General features: G+C 39.6%; 1 protein-coding gene across 3 annotated transcripts in view; it reads right to left on the bottom strand.

Moving 5' to 3' along the window:
* Positions 1 to 4,570: 4,570 nt before the first annotated feature.
* Positions 4,571 to 21,776, bottom strand: part of LOC130145232 (N-acetylated-alpha-linked acidic dipeptidase 2-like) — a 33,140-nt gene continuing 15,934 nt past the window's right edge. Inside the window, exons 13-19 of one of the 3 annotated variants that reach the window (XM_056329839.1) lie at positions 19,217 to 19,284; positions 14,470 to 14,561; positions 12,985 to 13,075; positions 12,066 to 12,330; positions 8,606 to 8,687; positions 7,556 to 7,648; positions 4,571 to 5,860 (exon numbers count right to left, since the gene is read on the bottom strand). In XM_056329839.1, coding sequence (XP_056185814.1) covers positions 5,671 to 5,860; positions 7,556 to 7,648; positions 8,606 to 8,687; positions 12,066 to 12,330; positions 12,985 to 13,075; positions 14,470 to 14,561; positions 19,217 to 19,284 — 881 coding nt within the window. In that variant the 3' untranslated portion in view covers positions 4,571 to 5,670. Of the gene's footprint in view, positions 5,861 to 7,555; positions 7,649 to 8,605; positions 8,688 to 9,258; positions 10,670 to 12,065; positions 12,331 to 12,984; positions 13,076 to 14,469; positions 14,562 to 19,216; positions 19,285 to 21,776 lie in introns of those variants that run through there. The other 2 variants (XM_056329840.1, XM_056329841.1) reach the window with 2 other exon arrangements.

Raw genomic sequence — 21,776 nt, 5'->3', positions numbered from 1 at the left:
AACAGCCGCTGTGTCCAGCAACGGTGGCTTGGGTTTCCTTCTAAACGTACAGCCAAGTTTAGAGATAATGTGGATGACAGCACCAGGAATACGTCAGCAGCTCACTGTCAGCAAGCTAGCAAAGCACATCTGGGGAAGGTGCCGTGCAAACACAGCAAGTCTATTCTTATCTCACAACCTCCTGTGAAATACTTTTCCCATTATCACCTCTCCCGTTCTTTCCCTTTATGGAAGGTTGTGACATGTTTGCAGTTTACTTGAACCAGGTCCAGCCTCTCCTGCATGAGGCGCCTAACAGAACAGTCCTCCTCCTCCAGAAGATGGATGTGCCTTACCGATTGGGTTGAAGAACAATAGCTCGTCCATTTTCCTGGGTGAGGAAGATGTTTAGAGGTGTAGGATCCATCAGGGCAAACACTGTGCTGACGCTGACCAGAGCTGCCTTGATTTCACAAATTCTACCGGACACCAGCAGGTACGGAAGCAATCCATGGGACAGACAGCTCCTAAACCATTTAGGCTTTCTGAGCCCCTTCTGCTGGCACTGATTAACAGAAGTAACTGCTGAATTTGACCAAGGGCTCAACTCTAATACACCATAGACCTGCAGCTAAATCACAGGTTGAACGGTAGCCATTCTTGCTTTACCGGAGCTACTTTTAGTCTCAGCGGCGTATTGAACCAGTCTTTTGCCTTAAAAAACAGGCTGCTCGCTAAATTCAGCTCCTGCTGGTTTCTTTAGGGACAGTTTCTGTGTAGCAGGTGTTGCTTATTGAGGAACGTGGCACTTTGCTTCAGCACAGAAAAGAACAGTATAGCAGAAGCAAGATGTCTGTATTTCGTTTAATTAGTGTTGCCTTCTCTGCTTTGCTGTAGGGAAGTCCATGACATCCACCATCATGCAGCAATTTTAATGGCTCTCTTAACTGTATGCTAAAGTCTCGTGAATGAAAACAGAGGAATTTAGAGTTAGAGGGAGGAAAAACAGGCCATGCTGACTATACCCCGATCCTACCAGCTGCGGAGAGGAGGGCCCCAGCTGCTTTTGATGCTGTGTCACGAGGAGATTCCAGCTTTGCCTCCTTGAAGGTTTCTACAGCATTGCCTAGGAGGTGCAGAAAGTCCTCGGTGGCTTTCAGTATCTTCCAGAATCTCATCTGGCTCCTGTTTTCCTTAGGAATAATGTGGGGTCACTGAAGTAGCTCTTCTCTGCAGATGCTGCAGAGCACCTCTTACCCTTTGAGTGACACCACTGGGGGACTATTTCTGCTTTCAAGCAATTTTGTTTTTTTTAAAAAGACACGTGGTTGACATTTATTTATTATCTTGGCTTAAAGAGGTGAATAAGCAGCCTTTTAAAGATATCTTTATTAACTGTCATGGGTTTCAATCAAGCTTGCATGAATAGAGGACCACCAGCAGCCCTTAAGGGGCTGCCTGTTCAGTGGAAAGCACCACAATGGGAGGGTGCCAAGTACTGCCCTTCCCAGCAATCTCTCCATGACACATGCTTAAAGCAAGGAATGAAGCAGGTATGTTTTAATCCCTTCATGCATACATATGCCTTAATTCCCAGATGCTTTAGGGCCTTCTGAATGAAAAGTTGCATCTGGATCATTAGGCATGAGCACTCCTTGCATGCTTCTGATCCTTTTTTAACCCATTTCACCTTTCACAAGCAGCTGTAGCAACGAGCTTCACCATCTAGTCACATGTAGTGTGAGTAATGCCTTTGTTTTAAACCTGTTGCCTGGTATTTTATTAGGCGGCACAGGCAGGAACAGCAATAGTTCCTCCACACAAGGAACATGTTTCAGGTCACTGAGGGCTGCTGGCCCGGTGTTCAGGTCCTCTTCTGCTGCAAAACACTATGCACAGAGTTCACATTCTCTTGGTCTTTATGAACATGCAGAGATTATTTTATAGGTTACCTATACAAGGACAAAATAATAGAAATCAAGTCTGTGGAAAAGACAGCATACAGCACCAGTACTGGCTGTGATCATCTGCCTAATGGGCTGAATTGACTGACTGCTTTAGGAACTTTCTCCTGCAATGTATTTTCCTTAATAAAGATACACTGAGTTACACAGTGTGTTTTATTTTTATCACTATTGCAAAAGAATGACATTTTAGATCAGCTGCAGCAATTTAAAAGTTTGACCTGGACCTGACAAATTGCTTTGGCTGAACCATAAAAATAGACAAATCCAAATGCCCTGTTCTAACTGAACTGTATAGTTACTGAGAAGATTTATGAAACTTCTTCAGCTGGCATACTTGTACTTCAGTCATCGGGATACTGCGATAGGGAAATTTTAATTTCATTGCTCCACAAAAGCAGCCCCTTGATGCATGAGTCACCTTTGGGAAGCGTTGCTAAATTACAGGGTGTTGAGAGAAGCACTGGCATCACCTAATCCCAAACACTGACTCTTCAAAGGTTTTGAATTACTTTGAGGTTTTATTAAGCTTAAGATTTGCAGAGCTATTTTTAGGTGTTGCTATTTCTATTGATTGATTGATTGAAAAACACAGCAGAATAACTATTTTAAGTTACTTCCATTTTTGGTGCAAATGAATGAATTTTGTAACTGGATTGGGTTTATCACTTACTCTGTGGAGAACAGAGCATGTAGGTTATATCCACATTCTTGCCATCACTAAACTGACCAAGTGTTACAGCTTGTTTTCTAAAGGCAAATTAAAATTAAAAATAAAGGTATTTCAGCCATAAGACAATGTGAAAGAAACTTCCTTTCTTTGGCACTTTGCCTTTGAAAACAATTTTCTAAAGGAAAATCAGCAAGCCAAATATCCAAGTGGTTTTTGGTTCATCCAAGTTTAATTTTGCCAAATATTTTTTTTTTTTCAGCCCCAGTCTAGGCATAAGGGACTGCTTCTCCCGGATGTATGATTCACAAATTTCTTCAGCCAGGCTGAGTGAATGAACTGTGCAAATGGAATTATGGAAGGACAGAGCAGGGGATCCGGAGTTACTCATTGGTAGAGCAGAGACTGAAAAATCCCCACACACTTTGAAATTATGGGTAGGCAGAGCTACACAAATACAGCACCCTTTGGGCTGGGAGACAGCAGCAGCTGCTTGGTTGCCCATCTATAGAAAAGGAGATACTACTGACTGAAGTGGGGAAGGCAATCTCAGCTCTGAGTAACTGCTGCTTTCAGTACCAAGAATATAGGATTTTATGGAAATCAACTAGTATAAGCCATTTAGAAGTGGTTTGGTTTCCTTATATGTAAGGATTTGGATATCTCTTTCCCTCGGGCAGAACTTTATCGGGAGGAACGGAAATAATTTAAGCTATTTTGTATACTTCTTAGGATGTAGTGGGTCATGATGAATTGTACATTCATACAGTTATCAATTAAGTTGAGAAGAACAAAGCAATCTATGCCGGCTGTGCATTCAGCCTGATGTGAGCTGTAATTTATTCTTACAGCTTCAAACTGCACACAAAACAAGAAGAGATATCTTTTGCAGCAGCAAGGTAATGGCACAGAACTTCAAAGGCTAACTACCACCAAAAAAGTATGTTTACTGGTGAAACATTTGTTCACTGGTTTATACTATTAAAGAGATTTCTGTAAATGCAGGAGGAAGCACACTTTGTCAGATATTTCCCTTTTACGTGAAATTCCTTTTTTGTCTTACCCTCTGATGATCCTATGGCAGAGAACACTGACAGATCCAAAGCTGACTGCTGTTCACAAGGAAAAAGGCACTAGTGGCTTTTTTCCACCATCCAAATATCCTAACCCTCCCCTGGGGCACATGCAGTTACGGCCCATTGCAGTTAACAGATAGTTATGATGGAGCAGGAGGAGTGGGGGATTCAGGAAAAGCGAAGAAAAACCAGTGTTGTTACGTACCAGTCACCGTTCCCAAGGTACCGCATCCTTCAGAAACACCTTAAGCTACAGATGTGGAGATGAACAACTTCATAACTGTGAGTGGCCCCAGTCAGCCAGAAGTAAAGAGAACAACAAAAATCTAGTCACTGTTCTGGTGTCCTCGGCATTGACGAATTATGTCTCTTACGTGCATGCTGACCAGGTCAGCTAAGCACTACTTTTTCCAACAGAAGAGGTAAAGCATGGACTGTGGAAGTGCCATTTCCTCCTCATGTGCAGGCGGCTTCATTTGCAAAAAGCAATCCAATAGTGACTTATAAACACAACATCCATAGTTACACAGTCCTTTCTCTTTCAGAGAGGCTTGTTGGAAGTGATGCCAATGAAAGCCTCTCTTCTTGGTGGCATACACCCCCCCAAACAACTTCCCAAAGGACTGAACTATAGTAATTTCTTGTTCCCTTGTCTGAATTCAAGGCATTTGAGATGAGAACAGCTCCTGTAGCCTAGCAATTGTCTTGTTCCTCTAATTCTGTCTTTTTTAGTACCACATCTGTTCTATTCCCCATAAAACAAAAAGAATTTTATTCCCACAACCTGGTGCAATTTAAAGTTGTGAGAAAAACTGTAATATATTTTACATAAGAGAAGAAATTGGTTATTATCAGCTCCCACAAACTGAAAGGTGATTCAATAAAATTCTAGCAATTTTATTAGTTGTAAAGCATGTAGATGAGAAATACATTTAAGGGGAAAATGAAGCAAGAATCACATTTTTTACAAATTAACATTTTGTAGAATTATTCTTCTCATGCATTTCAGTTTCTCTTTGAATGTAAAAGCAGTTCCTGATGGGAAACTTTCTGCAGGTCTTACCTGCAGACAGAATAACCTCAAGCCCCATGCCCTCATGGGGACAATGTCCTCCAGCTCCCTCAGCTGGAAAGAAGGCATCTGCATGGAAGAGATCTCGCAAGAAAAAATAGGAACAAAAGTGCCACAAGGAGCAAGGATGTCAGCTTTTGGTTATTCCCCCTGAAATCTTTAATTTCCAAAGTGTAAATAAAGGAGTGCACAGTGACTTTTAGAGGGATGGACACTCACTCCCCAAGAAAATGCTTTTGGATTTCTGCATATAAGCAGCTGTTTTCTCTGATTATCAAGAATGGTTAGTAGTACTTTGGCAATCAGCAGGAGGGACAGTATTTATTATTTTTTTTTCAGGAAAAGAAAGCAAATCTGTGTAATGAGCATTCACCAGTCCTGCAGAATAGATTCTGAAATACAGAGATGCCTTTGAATATCCTATATTATAGAAATAGTTATCAGAACAAGAAAAATGCACATGCTGAGAAGTGTATTTTTTCTCTTGAAAAATGTTCCATTGATCACTGCTCCAGACAAGAGTTACAGGTAGCTTGGCAATAACTTGTTTTTAATTGGACATCCAAAATAATGGGCCCTCAAAATTGGTTGATCTTTCAGAAAACTCTAATTGGGAACTGATTCTTCCTTCTCTTCACCATCCCCCCCCCAAAAAAAAAAAAAAAAAATCTGCTTCCACTTAGGATTGTTCTTAAACCTACAGCTTTGTCAGTATCAGAGAAGCAGTAATTTCTAACTCAGGAGTTCTCTGGTACACGGAGCTCCTGCTCACCCTGCCAGCACACTTACGTGCATTCAGAAGGTTGGCAAAGCAGCTACAGTAGGCAGTCAGGAGAGACTGGCTCACTGTAGTAGCCTGACTACACTGCGCTTCAGACTTTGCTGTTTGAGCTTTTCGAAGCCATCACCCTATGCTACTTCTTTCAGTGTCCCTGCTGCTGCCTGCACAGTGAAGGCCGCGATGGAAATCTGCCTCTTGACGTCTTCCCAGGCTTCACGCTGATCCGCTTTGCTTTCAATATCAAACATGGCATCGTAGATCCCCGGGAAGGACTCTCCAGCATACTTGTTGTGACTGCTCGGGGCAAAGATAATATGTCTGGGGGGAAAGAAGGAACATAAAATTGCACTAAATAAAAGTAACCATTAACGGAGGGTGTGTGTGTGGGGGGGGGGTGTTCATTGTAGGGAACTGTATGTGTGCTACATAAACCATCCATGAATCTCATCAAGATCAAAACTTAATAGATACACAGGAAATCTAGCTGGACCTGTCTTTAAAAAAACAGGAGAAAGCAGCCCCAATGGCAAAATCTGTGGGAAAGGGCACAGATTTAGGACAGATAGACTTCTCCTTGGGAAGAGATGACACATTTGTCTAATTAGGAATGAAACCTTGTTCAAATTTTGAAAATGGGAGCTCAACAAACCTGTTGAACTAATGCAACAGTCTGGAACAGGGAATAAAAGTAGTTATGGCCGTACATGAGAAGTGGAACAGAAACCTCAACCCCCCCCCTAGGCAGGATGATGGTCAGCAGATCTGGGAAAGAAATGTAAAAAGAGGGGGTGTGGGGGGTGTGTGTGTGGGGGGAGAGGGGGGGTCTATGGGAGAATTCTTGAGAAAAGCATGAATTCTTCAGAGAAGAAGTGATCATATTGCATAGTGGAACTGAACTGTGCAAAATTATCAATTTTATTTTAGGTATGTTTTTTTTCTTAAACAATGAATAGTTGCAGATCTGCTTTTAAATTTATTTTTTTCACATGAAGTAGCAAAGCACATTTGTAGGATGTGAAAGAGTCCTCCCAAATAAAAATAAACATTAAAACGATGTTAATAAATGGAAGCAAGTAAAAAAAAATAACTAAAAATCCAGACAGCTCTAAATGATATCTAACACCCAACAAGAAGAACGGTAGAAAACAACCATTTCATTCTTCCAAAAGTGCGAACAACAGTTTATCCTAGGAGGATGCAAGTGTGATTCCCGATTCTACCTGCCTGAGGGACTTCTGGCTTGGTGTGAAAGCCATCAATCAGTGAGTCGGAGATATCCATTCGTTGGCAAAAGGGGGATAAGAGCGTAAAGTGAGGTAGTCACACCTGACACTGGAAAGTGTTACTAATAAATGCGCTGGGTTTCTATAAAGGGTATGGTGGTGCAGCAAACATTGCCTTTCTCCTGGCCTATGTGCTTGTAGAAAGAATATTTCAGGAATAACTAGCTAATGATTTAAGCCAATAGGAGCATCCATAGAAGCAGCCAAAGCTGGGACAGATGGGACCGCAGCGCAGTTCATGGGCCTTTATCTGTCCTGTGCTCAAAGGACTCTCTCCAAGCTCACTCTTCTGGACTTCTTTCTTCATCTGACTCTCACTACACATCTGTTCTCATCCTCTTCTGCTTTTTACTTTACCCTTGTTTCTCCGTTCTTTTCAGTACAATTGATTCACCACTCAACCCTCACTTTGTACAAGTTCAAAAGAGCAAGTGGTGAACAGAAGTAGTACTACACACCTGCAAGTAAAAGTCACAGAGCATAATGGCTAATAAAAAGAGTGACAGACCCAAGAAGAGGAATTAGGCACCACAAGACTGGTGCAGCCAAGTTCTCCTTGGGGGTTATAAACAAAGTCCGCTACTCACTGGATTGTGCCTAAAAGAACCTTTTGAGCTGTAATTCCTATATGAGGCCTATAGAGCAGTTCAACTGACCAGTCAGTGAGGCTGGGGTTCACCTGCAAAAATACAGTGCCTTAGACAGCTGGTCAAGAAACTTGTTCCCTCACCTGTAAAACTTCCTTCCTGGTAAGCCAAGAGGATCAATGAAAGCTCTTTCTAGAAACATCAGCTGATCGTTCATGATTCGCACTGCAACTGGACTGCAGAAAATGGAGACAGACATTTCACACAATGAGGCAACATGACTTCACAGTTTTATTTAAACACTTTTTCTCTTCTTTGGAAAGAAAAAAAAAAAAAGAGAAAAAGATGTTCTATGGTTTGAAAAAGGACGAGGATTTGCAAATGGAGATATTTAATACGTTGTATTAATGCATTGGGATTTCAGTCTTAGAAAACTCAACTACAAGTTTTCATACCATGCAAAATAAAATGGGAGACTTTCTGAGAGTGTCAGATACTTGCTTAGTACTAAATGGCACTAGACACATCCCACTTAACAGGTGGGAGAGGAAGGCTGAGATTTAGGCAAGATGAAGATAGCTAGATTTTGGTGTCCACCCGTAAGCCAAGTGTTGCCCACAAGCCAAGTATCCAAACTCCTGCTCTAGTCTATGCAGTAACATACTAAGAATGGGATTCAGTTGCCTGAACATCTGGTACCACACTAGGTGCCTAAGGAGCACCTAGTGCCTCCAGCCGCTGCACTCAGAGGGCATGGGAGTCCCATAGGCCCTTAGGTTTGCAAGCATCATATGGATATCTTAGATAATCCGAAGCATTACCCTGTCTCCTTGAGGTGTGCTGAAAGTACAGATTCTGGCATCACCCACACCACTCAAGTGTAGGTATCTAAACACAGACCTCAGTCCAACTTTTAACTTTCACTGCTACTTACCTTTCTATGTATTACAATAATTTTAATGATAATCTGGTACTAGTAATAAGCTTTAGAACTGATACTATTTATCATGAGAAGCAAATTCATCTTGGCAGATATTGCCTGTCTCAGAGTTCAAGGGCTCTGTTCTACACTAATCAGAGAGACTCCTCGTGTAGTGACTGGAAAGAAAGAAGTGCCACCCTAGCTACCTAAAGCCGATATACATATATATATATATAAATATATATATATATTTATTTATTTTCAGACTTACTCATTCTTGTCAACTTGTTCAAGTCTCCTGTGAAATTCAGCAGCAGCTTTTGAGAAGTTCACCACTGCGGAAAAAAGAGGATCTAGAAAAGGAAGGACTCTGTGAACAACTTCAGAGTATCTATTGAGCCAAATATACATTCAGTTGCCCAGTGGGAGAAAAACTACTTTTGTTTTGCTTATATAATTGCATTAATTTTGTTGTGTTTCCATAATTCATTAGTTTGCCTAGTGCAGACTTTAAAGATCTGCACTACTAGCAGGAATAGACAAAGACCTTGTGCAATGAGGCCAACAATAAAGCAGAATGTTTGATAAAGCTTTCATAAGTATGCATCTTCCCTCCGCCTGGCAAGGAAAAGACTGGCTCGCACTGCAGATGGAGAACTCTGCAGTTTCCTTTTTTACCAAAGGGACGCACTGCAGCATTTAGGTATAAAAAGCCTGACTTACATCAAAACTACCAGCTCTTCCAGCAGGCTGTGGAAGAACAGCAGGATTTCCCTCTTGGAACGTTACGTCCTATTCATACCATAACAGAAGAGTGCGATATGTATGTGGAATAGTATTAGGCAAGGCATAAAAGACACAGCTGTCAGGGGACACAGGGACAGACCAGGTAGACTAAAGCAGCCAAGTCCTGTGCGTGCGCTAGTCACAGCATCACAGGTGTCTCTGCCACGACCCTGCCTGCATCCCGCAGAGCTGACACTCGCATCCCGGGATTTTGCCTGCTATGCCTGACTGTGTGTAGGCAGGCTGGCGGGTCAGTCGGTTGCTTTTTCCTGCTCCGTTCCTGGCAGTACAGCCAAGCCGTGTGGAATAACTTAGCCAAAGAAGCAGCAGGCTTTTCTTTGTAATGACGGTTTCAGCTGTGACAATTTTCCTGCGGAAGGGTCTAATTTAATACAGGCCTGGGAAAAGTATCAATTTATGCAAGTAATTTATGTAGAATAAGTAACAGGTAAGTGTTACCAGAAGAACTTTGGGCCTTACCGAAATCAACTCAATTATAAAAAGGAAGGTTTACAACTTGCACATTTTGCCTACAAGTTTCAGAAAACTTTATGTAAACCAGAGTATCCTCTCTTTGAACATACAGGAATAAAGGCATAAGATTAGGTCATCTCCAAAATCCAGTCCTCTGTTGGCAACTACGGCCCTTGACTGTTTATAAATTTATCGCACTATTTTAGTGTAATAGGCTTTCTGTAGATTTATCACATTATTTAGTGACAGGCTTTCTGTTCCCAGAACTATTGAAAGCTGTTCTGCAGTCTCATTTGCTCTTCTGTTTCTAGCAAACATTTTTATTCATCACCAGCCGACACTTGCTGGTTTTTGTATTAATATTTCTGTTTAGTTTATGTAATTAGAAGCACAGATTTTACGTACGCAAGCTGTTTACAGGCTGCAGTATAGGCAGACCCACATCACCTTGTCAGGGTCAGAATTTGCGCCTGACCACGATGGTGGCAATAGTTACAAGTTTACCAGAGGACAGAGTTCTGCCCTGCTGACATCATGGCTATATCATGGCAACAGATTGTATTTCAGAATCAGTAGGAGGGGATTTAAGACAAAAAAGAAAGATAATCTGAAAATACGTAAGAGAATTTGCGCTTATGTTCACTGGCTATTTAGTGTTGTTAGTGTTGGTTATTTTAGAAAATAACACAACATTTCTTTTTTTTTTTTTTTTTCCCTGCAAACCTTAGCTCCTGGTAGTATATGACTAAAAGTACGTATTTTATGAAAAAAGGTTTCCAGCCTTCATTTTTGCAGAACAGCTGAAAATGTGAATCCAAAGGCAAATAAAAACCTTAATCTATTATTGAAGGACAACGATTTATTCAGGGTTAATTAACAATTTTCTGACATGCAGTGTTGTTCAAGAGGCAATTCTATGAAAACGCTGAGTGAAATTAATTTGAGTCATAGAATCATAGAATGGCTTGGGTTGGACGGGACCTTAAAGCTCATCTAGTTCTAATCCACCTGCCATGGGCAGGGACATCTTCCACTTCACAGTATTGTAAAAACTGCCTATATATTTTAATGTACTCTGGTAAAATAGAATAAACAAAAATTAAAAATTATAGTTTTATTTAAAAATAACTTTAAACTAAGCAGGTATCAAAGAAGAGCCATGAAAATAATGAAAAGATAGAAAAACATGCCTTGTAAAAAACTGGTCAAAATGACACCTCTAAAAAGTTATTAAGGAGAGAGTTAAGTGACATTGGGGGGGGGGGGGGGGGGAAGAAAAAAAAAAGATTGCTTCTAGAATCAAGGAACAAAAATAGCTGTATTGGTCAGAAGGTAGTTTGAGCAACTTCTAATCTGAAATGAGAAAGAAACTCAAACAATGAAAATAAATGATTTAACAGAAACTTTGGTAGATGTTCTACTACTGCAAAAAAAAAAAATTCCAGATTTGATGTTTCCTTACAAGATGTGCTGCAGTAAACACAGGAACATATTGTAATAAATCCTTGTGTCACGCAAAATCTCAGACCAAATGATCCATCACACAAAGCTTCCTCTGTCTCGAGTGGCCTTTTTACAAAAAACAATGTCTTTTCAAAATAGTCAAAAATTTTTCACCTAACTCATTACATGAAGTTTTAAACATAAGTTTTCATTTTCCCCAAAGAAAGAATCAGTTTGAGTTGCCTCTAATGTTTCACGCAAACCAAAGAGTACTGCATTGCCAAAAAAATAGTCTATATCTCTGAACCATGGGTCCATCAGATAGCAAGTGAATTAGCACTGACTAAAAATCCTCCTTGGTACAGAAACACAAGGGAGGAATGAGGCAAGAAATAAAAAAGGAGGGAGATGGAGAGAAAGAAAAATTACTGTGGAAGCTCCCCTAGCCTGGGCTGCAGAGCATCCTGCTGCTTCAGGCTGTTTATATGCTTCATTGCAAGGTGTTCAGCTGCTCAGCAAACGGATATATTTATGCAGAGGAGTTAGACAAGTGCTCCTGTGGACTAAAAGTGGTAACCAGGCACTGAGACAGATGGTAAGCAAGTTTTCCAGGGTCAGATGAAGTCTTTGGCTGAGGAAGAATGAGCACCTGTGTCTTTCAAGTTCTAGGCAGTTCCCACAAACGTTTAACTTGTCTTCTTTTTTAAGCAGGAAAGTGAGAAGCAGGCTGATGTATCTCTTTATACTGCATTTGAGGTGCATGACTGTTCGTGAGCCCTGTAATAATGCTCATCATTAATAATATGCATGAAAATTTTTATAACCCTCTCGTCTACACATGAGGTTAATGTGCGTCTACGATGTGTTAAGTCTGTGTTATGTTTAGGAAGAAAAACCCTTCTTTATCATGATGGTAGAATTGAAACACCTAAGGAAGGAATCAGGTTTCAAAGCTGTAACAGATATAACGTGCCTCTGCATGATTCTAATTAATGCACTTAAGAAATAGTCTTGTGGTTATTACTCACCAAATGATACTTTGTAAGATTTCAGCTGTTCTTCATGTTTCTTGGCCAATTTATAAATTCTATTACTGTATTCTTTTAAGGCTTCTCCATAATCTCTACAGTCGAATGGAATGACCTGGGAATCTGCCAGTTCATAAACCAGTTTGCCTCGTAACTGGGCAATTGTTAGCTGTTTCTTGAAGGTGGGGTCATAAAATTTTTCCACTAACTCAAAGGTCTCATATACAGTGTGATAAACAGGATAATTGCTGAACTTGTCTGCTTTCTGTAAAAGAGCAAGCAAATTTGTCAGTGCCCCATATGCTAACTGCAGTTAAGGGATGTATTGATCATCAACAACTATGATGTTTTGGACAGTTTCCAAATCAAAAATGCTAATTGCTACAAAACACAATTTACTATCCTTCCATTTTTGTCTGTTCATTTTAAGAAATGAAACCAATTTGAATCCATGGACTGCTGCACAAGGTTGGGTGGGCTTCCTTCCTTCTATCTACACAGACCTGCCCTCCGTTCCATTGTACAGAGATTGCCTTCACTAAAAATTAAAACAATTTGGGGGTTGGGATTGCAGTTCTCAATCACGGCCCCTTTTTATCTTGTGTAGTTATTTCTGAACACAATCAGGGAAAATCTGGATATTGAGGGACCTGTTAGTAGCATGGTGGAATTACATATACACCTCCAATCAGATTCTATAAATACCTTTTTGTGAACTTGACAGCCTACAGAATATACACATCACTGTAACAAGTTTTATTCTCCAGACGTTTAGGTTTCTTCCTCAATTAACAAATGACACTTATATAGAAAACATTCAAAGATTCTTCGAAGCTTTTTTAATTAATAATGAATAAATGCTTTTAAAAGATGACCGCTCAACACTATCCAACTTCTTCAAGTAATCTGGAAGACTTACCCTGTTCTTGGTGTAACGGACTCTGCCTGATGCAATTCCCAGTCGTTGAAAGTACGCTTCAAAATCACTGCCTGATCCCAGCTTGTTTATTCTACATGTAGAAAAGACAACATCTTAGTGAGAGCACTTACTGTACGGTATGGTAGTAATGTATGTCAAATGGAGATTTTTCAAAGAAATGGGGGTCAGTTCTGGAGGGCACATGAGGGACACCAGTAAGATAAAGAGACTAGATGAACGGCAAGCTTAATTACTCTAATTTTATTCCACCACATTAATTCAGTATCCAATAATGCTAGGAAGATCTTTTAAAGGTAGCAATTCTGATTATGAGACTGACCACATTTAAAAAAAATAAAAGTACACATTATGCACAAGAGCCATAAAATTGTATCTGACATGCCTCTGCAATCTTAAAACATTAATCATTTATTTCCAAACTAATATGACTTGGGCAGCAATATGTGTAAAGACAGATGTGTTTATATCCTTAGCATATTCCACAGCAGAATCAAAGACTGATGAATAATTTCCAATGCAGGAGCCACAACTGGTTACTTACAAGTAAATACTGCCATCTGCTGGGTAGGTGTGGAAAGACAGAGGAAAATATAAAGACAGATGTAATATTCTAAGTATTTTCAAATATTTATTTAAATTTTATATTAAGTTCCAGGTTTATCTGCTGAATAATTGGTGTTTCTCAACTAAAAAAAAAGAAAAAAGTTTCTTCTGTTCCACCAAAAGTTCTGTTAGTATAAATATCGACAAAGAACTACTTGTATCAACTGACAAAGATTAGATCCGGTAGCTTTTTCAAGAGGAAGAAATCCCAAGGAGTCTAATGAATCTAGAAACTCATTTTAGCAGGGCCTGAAAGCCAGGGCAGTACAAGCAGAATATTTTGATCTGATCACACCAAGGGGCAGTCCTGTTTACCTTACGTGAGGAATGCCACATTGCGCATAAGATTTAGCCCCGTGAGTCATAGGTTCAAAGAGTGTTTTGGCATTTTAATACCTTCACACATGAAGTCTTAATACCCTCAGTTATAGATTTGTAATGTATTACATTTACATCCATTGTATACACAAAGAATAAGAGCTTTTTAATAACCACTCCAGGCAGTTTCTTTCACGTGAGCATTTGCTTATCCTTACGATTTCGATATTATCTCATCAAGTAGGGTGACTAAACTACCCTGCTCTTTTTTGATTGCTTTCCAAATTGCTTTTCTACTAATAAAAGGCCTTTAAAAAGTGTGAGGTTTCATTTTATAGCACACTTAGATGTCACCATTATTAAAAAAAAAAAGTAATAGATTTTTTGTTTTATTTTACTTTAAAAGATATTGCTACAGAGTCACCTTGTACTAAAAGGCTTTGTATTGCTGTCATCAATAGCACATCTTGAAAAATTCTGGAGAGTAGCCATGCCATGATATGATTAAAATATCAGGAAAGAAAAAACAGACTAACAACTTACCTGGGATAGCTATTATTTTCAGTTGAAGGATCTTTCTCAAGCCAACTCTCATAAAGAGACTTGTTTTCATAACCCTCATCAGAGCTTAAAATCTGGAGAGGAAAATATTATAATCTCATTGGAAGTAACCTTAACTCAATTAATTATCAAACGAGACCTTTACAGCTATCTGCATCATTCTTAATCTACAGCATTGCTGCATGCAGGGATGTACACATACACTATTTACATTTGTTACATACATTTATGGGTCCCAACCACAGAAAGCATCTCAAAGGCACTTGTCTGGAACTAACCACGGACAGTGGGGAAGAGCAGGTTAAAAGTTCAATGACACTAGCTGGAGGTCATCCACTTCTGGGAAAAGTGGATCCCAGTGATTTCTAGGACTTCTTACCACCCGATAGCACTGTGCATGTACACACACACATAACAACACAGAGCTACTCCAGTAGCCAGGATGCCCCAGTTGCTTTCCTTCCAGCAGGCAAGGGGAGATGACAGCCCAAACCCTGTGGAGGTTTGCCCTGTGCAGCAGCAATATTGTCTCAACAGACTAAGCTTGAAATTTGACTGCTTTTTCTATAGGAAGGGTACGAAAGCATTGTGCTAGAAGGAAGGGTCAAAACCCATCATTAACTATATTACAGCAATGCCAAGGGGACTCAAACAGGACTGGACAATCATTGTGCAAGACACCATACGCACAGATGTAGGCCCCACCCTTCCATTAAAAAAAATTGAAAAGCTATATAACCAGGATGGAAAAAGTATTAGTACAGTCATCATACAGACAGCAAAACTATGAAAGAGTATAAAATTAATTGACGCAAGCTCTTAGAAAATCTGTGGCAGAGGTAAAAATAGATCAAGACTCTGGCCCTGGTCTCCATTTACACTTAAACGAACTTTAATAGACATAGTCCTTTAAATATACGATCGGTCATGACGTGCAGAGGTTTGGAATTTTTTTTCCCCAAAGAATACAAAGCATAAATGTTCATGGCTACATACATGGTCCCGCAGTATTGTTGAGACTTAAATTCTGCATTGAAAAATATACAGACTCCAAATTGAAAATCCGGAGTTCTGACCTCTGAGATTATGTCAGCAACTAGCAGAAAAATAACAAATTGTGAAGCAATTGCTTGACTGCTGTAATTTTTAGGGCACTGGGGTCAAATTCTAGGGCTAAATTGGAAATGGCACATTGATAAGAGCAAGTTGAACTCTGACATATGGGAATAGAAGCGCTCCATGCTCTGGCAGAGATGTTATTCTGACAGCTCTGGTCATGTTAAAACCATTGGCCAGCTTTTTCATACACCGTTGAGAGCCTAGTAAAACATACTATTTGCCCTGACTCAGATCCAAACGTAGAATCTGCATAAGCTTGCTGCTACCTCAAGGGAAGATGCGGAGTCCTTTAAGTATAAATACAAAGAAGTGATGATCAGAATGGAGGAATTGGAAATGATCCATTGCAGACACCAGCTGGTGGTGAGCAATTGTCTAAAGCCTAGTAGTAGAGAGAGGCCAAAAAAGACTTGTCGGCAGCTAAATGTCCCATCTGTATGCTAAGGACCACACCTGAATGCAGAACTCCTTGAAAGACAACACTTCATGTATACGCTAATTTATTTTTGGTGAGGAGTGGCTCACTGAAAATAAGAAGAGTAAAGAGATCTTGGGATGTTGGATAGTTGGATGTTAGACTCTTTAACGTGAACAGAAATGATTTTACTTTGGACATACATAATCACCCACACCTGCACTAACCTTCTCTCACATACTGGGCTTCCTGCATGAAACTCAATCCCATGCAAAAGCCTAATACAAAGCATACGGAACATTTTAGTACCATTTGTGCTGTTTCCAAGAATTAACTAGGACTCCTGAGGTGGATAGGACTTCTCACTATGCCTGTTCCAGAAAATAACAACCACAATATGCAAAGATTTAATTGGTTGAGCCTTTGATGTGTATATCTAGCTTCCCAATGTAATCCAAACCCAAATGCATTCCAGTTGAAATAGCAAAACTAAGAATATAATCACTCTGCCTTGGTCCTTCCAGCCCTTCCAGAAATCAGGTGGGGTTTTTTCAGATTAGTGGAAAGGACACAACTGATTACCAAAGGTACAGAATGTAGTCTTTGGTTATCTTTATAAGAGGCTACCTAAATGCAAGTGAATTAAGAAAAAAACAAAAACAAAAACAAAGAAACAAATAAAAAAACCCACCTAAGCAGATCCCTCTGCAAAGCAGAGCTTCCCTGTTCTAGCTATTGCTTTAGTTTCTCTCCCTCTTTTCCTGATCCAATTCACTAGAATTTTTAGACCTGGAGAATAAAGACATTAAAACCCTTAAATGAATTTTATTCTGTGATGCTAGAAGCAGGGAGCCCAGTAAAAGATGTGCCACATACAGTGTATCAATCATCTGTATACAGGTTTCTATGCCAACAAAAATGGTGTTCTAGCTAGACATGGTCCTTCAGCAAACGCCCATTGGTATCCCTGACTTCTCTCAAAGAGTCCATCAAAACACCGTTTTCCTTGAGAAAATTCCAACAATCTCTAGGAATGATCTTACAGAAAAGTTCAAGAGTGGAAGTGTTTCAGAGAAAGATTTCACAGCCTGTGATTTATGGATCACTTGAGATCACTAGTGACACATCAGCCCTAGTAAACAAAAGGTGGTTCAGAATGAAAACTATAGTGTTGAATCACTGTAGAAATGGAACCATGATTTTATTTTTCAAAAAGATGAGAGGTGGTTCCAGGTTTAGCTGTAAAAAAAAAAAAAAAAAAAAAAAAAGAGGAACACACTCCTCTAGAGAAATGTGGCAAGGAGTACCTCACATTTATTTAGAAAGACTGCGAAAAAAAATGAGTAAAAATTAAAAAAAGGATTTCAGATGAGATTCTTTGGGCAGAGACAATATGATAAAACTGGGGAAAATGCTCTTTGACTATGTACAGAAAACAGAGAACATCCGAGAAACAGAATGTTGTTGCAGAATCCTACTCTGTGGAACAACAGAAAACAAAAGTAGTTGAGGGTTTTGTCCACAACAAACAGAAGAAAAATGATCTAAGATGTTCCAACAGGAGCCCATGAAACAGTCACACTTTTCACTGACAACTCTCTACCATAAAATCATCTCCTTTATAAATGGAGCTATGAAAAACATAGATGAATGTAATGTACTTCTAGGCACTTTTTAGCTGGGAGACAGCATGGAATTACGGAATAGTTGTCAGGTTTTCTATTGTTTACATTAAACTTCTATTGTTAAAACTTAAATAATACAATAGGAAAATTTTCAAAAAATCCAGTCTCAAGTACTTTGTATGGTACTTCAATGGAAGTTTTCTACTCGAATCCAGCAATAGTTGAATAGTTGACTGATGATCAAGAGTAAGGTGCTATTTTTAGCCCTGAGTATTTTATATTTTGCAGGAAAACATATCCCTGGGTAAGTGGATTGCTGCAGATAGAAAGTAAATTATTTTATCCAGGGGCCCTGCAGCACTAGGGACATGGCAATTTTTATAGGCAAAATGCCCTTCAGTGTGCAAAGTGTTACAGCTAACGTTTGAACAAGCACAGCTTCTTGCCCAGCGAGGAAGAAAGAGTAAGATTGGAAAAGCTGATAAGAAAATAAAATGTAGAAAGGAAAAGAAAACCATGGGAATAGCATAGATAAACCTCCCCAGATTCAAACCATGCCATTTCCAGTGTTAAAAAAAAAACCATGTACTGGGTTTGAATATAACTTAGGATGAATGCATCTAGTGGGATGGGAGACTAGTAGCTGAAGTCATCCTACCAGTGCCATTACAGTGTAGATTTTTACACTGGACCAAGTCACCTGGGTTCCCTTAATATCAAGGGGAAAAACAGGTGGAGAGTCCTGTATGCACAAGAGTAGGCAACCACATTTGGTCAAATGTATCTCATCCCAAAGGTGCCTATTTCTACCCATTGCCTTTAAAGGGAGCCTATGTTGCTTCAGTCAAGACAGAGATATCCTCTGTGAACTGAGGTGAATCCAGATCTGAGGATAGTGACCACGGCTCACACTAGGTGCCTAAGCTGGGTAACTCCTCATGCAGCCAATGAAGTTTCATACTTTAATGGATCACAATCTTTCAGCCTTATAATTAATCCTGAAAGGTGAAAGCAATGCAGTCATTGTGTTAGAGCACTTGTAATCACGCAGATCCATACCGCTGGCAGGTTACAAAACCTGCTCGGTTCTTCAGTCTTTATGACAGTATTTCAGGGGCTCAGGGAGAGAGCTCCGGAAGGGAATTCAGGGGGAACAGACAGAAAGAAAGCGGTAGTTAACCAGTGTGAAAATTAATAGACATTCTTTTGCACATGAAATGGAAATTTAAAATGCAATTTATTTCATTGAATGCTTATCACTTTAGAGAACAGATTTTGCTCAATTGTTTTATTATCTTGTTGTTATTATTATCATTTTTACTATATATTGAAAATAATATTCCACTTATGCCAGTGACACATTTCAGTCTTTCTAAGAATACTGAAGGACTGGGAGCCTGCACAGTCTACCACTAATGGGATGGTTTGCTATTGATTTTGGTGGAATCAAGATTCTTCCAGCACAGCAATAAGATAAATCCAATATTATTCAGTAATCTGACTTTTTCCAATAAACCTGCAGGTTTACATTCTCAGAAAGTCACAAATAATAGACACTCTTATTCTGTACCTCTTTGGTCAGATTATACACCAGTTTGTAGAGAAGAGGGGTGCAGTCAACTCTTAATGTGTAGTTACCTGAAAATGAAATAAAGACATTGATGTTTTCCCTTTTGTGTAGCAGTGGCATTATCTTCTTAATGTATTAAACCCTGCAGTCCTTTTGTTAGACAAACTTCTTGATTTCAAGGCAGGAATTTAGACCTTGCCTCAGAATATATACAGAAATAGGCTACTTGGTCATACTGTATAAGCTACTGCTACTACAGGACAATGTACATTGGTTTTCATACATACACAGTAATGTAATTAAGCCTTCCCATAGTTCTAAAATATGCCTAACTAACCCTCATTAGCTACAAGACCCTGTCACTCATACGCTCCCCAAAGCTTGTGTTAAGCAGAAGGCAGTGTAACATCCTACTTTTTGTAGGATGTTGAAAATAAAGCTAGCGCATTCAGGAACTGTGCAGGAGTAAAGACATATTCTCTGCAAGATGTTTTAAAAAGTATTTCAATGCAGCTACTTCTTCTCTTATCATAAAGAGTTTTTTCTCAATGTTTTTGCAGACTGTGTCTGAAAGACAGGTCATCTAAAACACTTGCAAGAGATTTGGCATTTTATATTTTTCAAATAGGAAGCAACAAGGATGCAATGTTTTCATCTACTGTCTCCTAAACCTCTCCTTTTGCCACTATGCCATGGCTTCTACACTTTACACCCATGAAGTTTCCACGCTGCCTGCAGGTTATGTTGAGCTAGGTAAGTATCCCATGCCAAAGTTATCAGTTACAGCAGCAAAAGTCCCACCGGAAAGAAAGTATCGCCACTTTCGAGGCAGGCAGGAGTGTAAACGCGTCTTCTCTACAGACTACAGCCACCAGGTAGCAGCTGGGCAAACACCTCTGCCCTCAAACACAGGTAACAACAGAGAGGGGAAAAGGGATGACAAGGCTGGAACATCATAAAACTTAAGATAGCAGGTAACACAGTTATTAAGTTTTGATATGGCTTTAGGCCTTTGTGTCATCTTTTGCACAGCGTATACTCACATGAGGACTAGACTGACAATTACAGGAAACCCCACAGCGATGGAAAAAATACTAGATAATGTTAACGATGTTTCCAAGGAGAGGCTATGTTTAAGAACTGGAAATTAAAGTCACAAAAGTGCTCGGAAGGATGACCTACTGTTGTTCTTTTCATTGCTAAAGGACAATTAACCAAAGTAATTTTCTGTCCAAAACATAGCATAAAAAGTGCCGTGGAGAATGTATGATGATAAACAATCGGCGGAGTATGTGGATGATATGGCTCTACAGGGGACTTTAATGCTCAGTCAGGTGAAAGATCTCCAAGAAAATTAAACCAGTACACTAAATATAGTGTTCTTTTCCTTATTACATATTTCTTTTCCAGTGGTTTTACTTTCACATTTTCTTTAATGCATAAAGCAAGAGACATGTTTGAATAATCAAGCTTTAGAAGTAAATTGTTAAGGCAGCAGCACCTTGGCTGCAAACCAGCTAAAAAATATGTGTTAGAATCCATGCTGAGAATATGAAGCAGTTCTAAAGCTATTATTTCATTCGTGAAATCTTCCAGGCGTGAAATTCTGCTCTACTTTTTACACAGCATGTAGGCTGCATAATTGAAGGAACAGCTCTAACCCTCCCTATACCCCAACTCCAACCAAGCATTTAGAAACTGGGTTTAGCTTTTCTTTCTTCCCAGTCCTTTCATGACAGACAAAATTTTCAGCTGACAGGATTAAATATGTCTGTTGATATCCATTTTATTCACACGCTTTAAGCCCATATAATTTGGGTTTAACATGGGAAGAGCAATGCCCTAAATAACTGAGGTTATGACCCAGGACTCCACCGACTGTTATTTTGGCACAGACAACAGCAAATGAAGTCCTTCTGTAATAAAGCTCAGAATAATTTAAGAAGGATTTTGTGATTCAGGTCATAGTGTTGGGCCCAAAGTTCAAAGTCCAGTTTCTAAGCAGCATTCCTGTATGACAGAATCTTCTCATAATCTGAAGGGCATAGGAAATGGAATAACGGTGGATCGGTTATTTTGTGAAACACTCTTCAGTGCTTATTTTTCTAGAAAAGCCTTGCCATAATACACCCAAAACTCCCTGCATATTTTCCCTGCTCACAGTGATGAACAAAGGTGACCATGTTGGCCCAAAGCACCCAAATGGGTCCCACCCCCACAAAACGTAAGCCTAAGGTCTTGACACAAGTCATCTTAAGATCGTAATAAATTAGTGTCCCAAATACTGTAATTCCACAAGGAAAGAAGCTGGAGTGGCAAGCAGACAAGGAGCAGTCTGACATACATTAAAACTGTAGCTGTAAATTAAAGCTAGTGTAGTTAAGGGAGAGTTTAACATGCAGACCACTCAGTTCATTAGAATACTAAACTCCTCCAGGGGAGACATTCTGGACGTGAGATACATGGGCTGCAGCTCCATGGATGGATGGTGCTATTTGCAAAAGAAAGACACGTGACAATTTAAACTGTTTTCTCCCTCCACTTAGCTCTGTATTTGAAC

Source organism: Falco biarmicus, chromosome 2 (genome assembly GCF_023638135.1).
Source record: "Falco biarmicus isolate bFalBia1 chromosome 2, bFalBia1.pri, whole genome shotgun sequence".
NCBI classification, from domain to species: Eukaryota; Metazoa; Chordata; class Aves; order Falconiformes; family Falconidae; genus Falco; species Falco biarmicus.
This window is presented reverse-complemented; position numbering and strand designations above follow the sequence as displayed.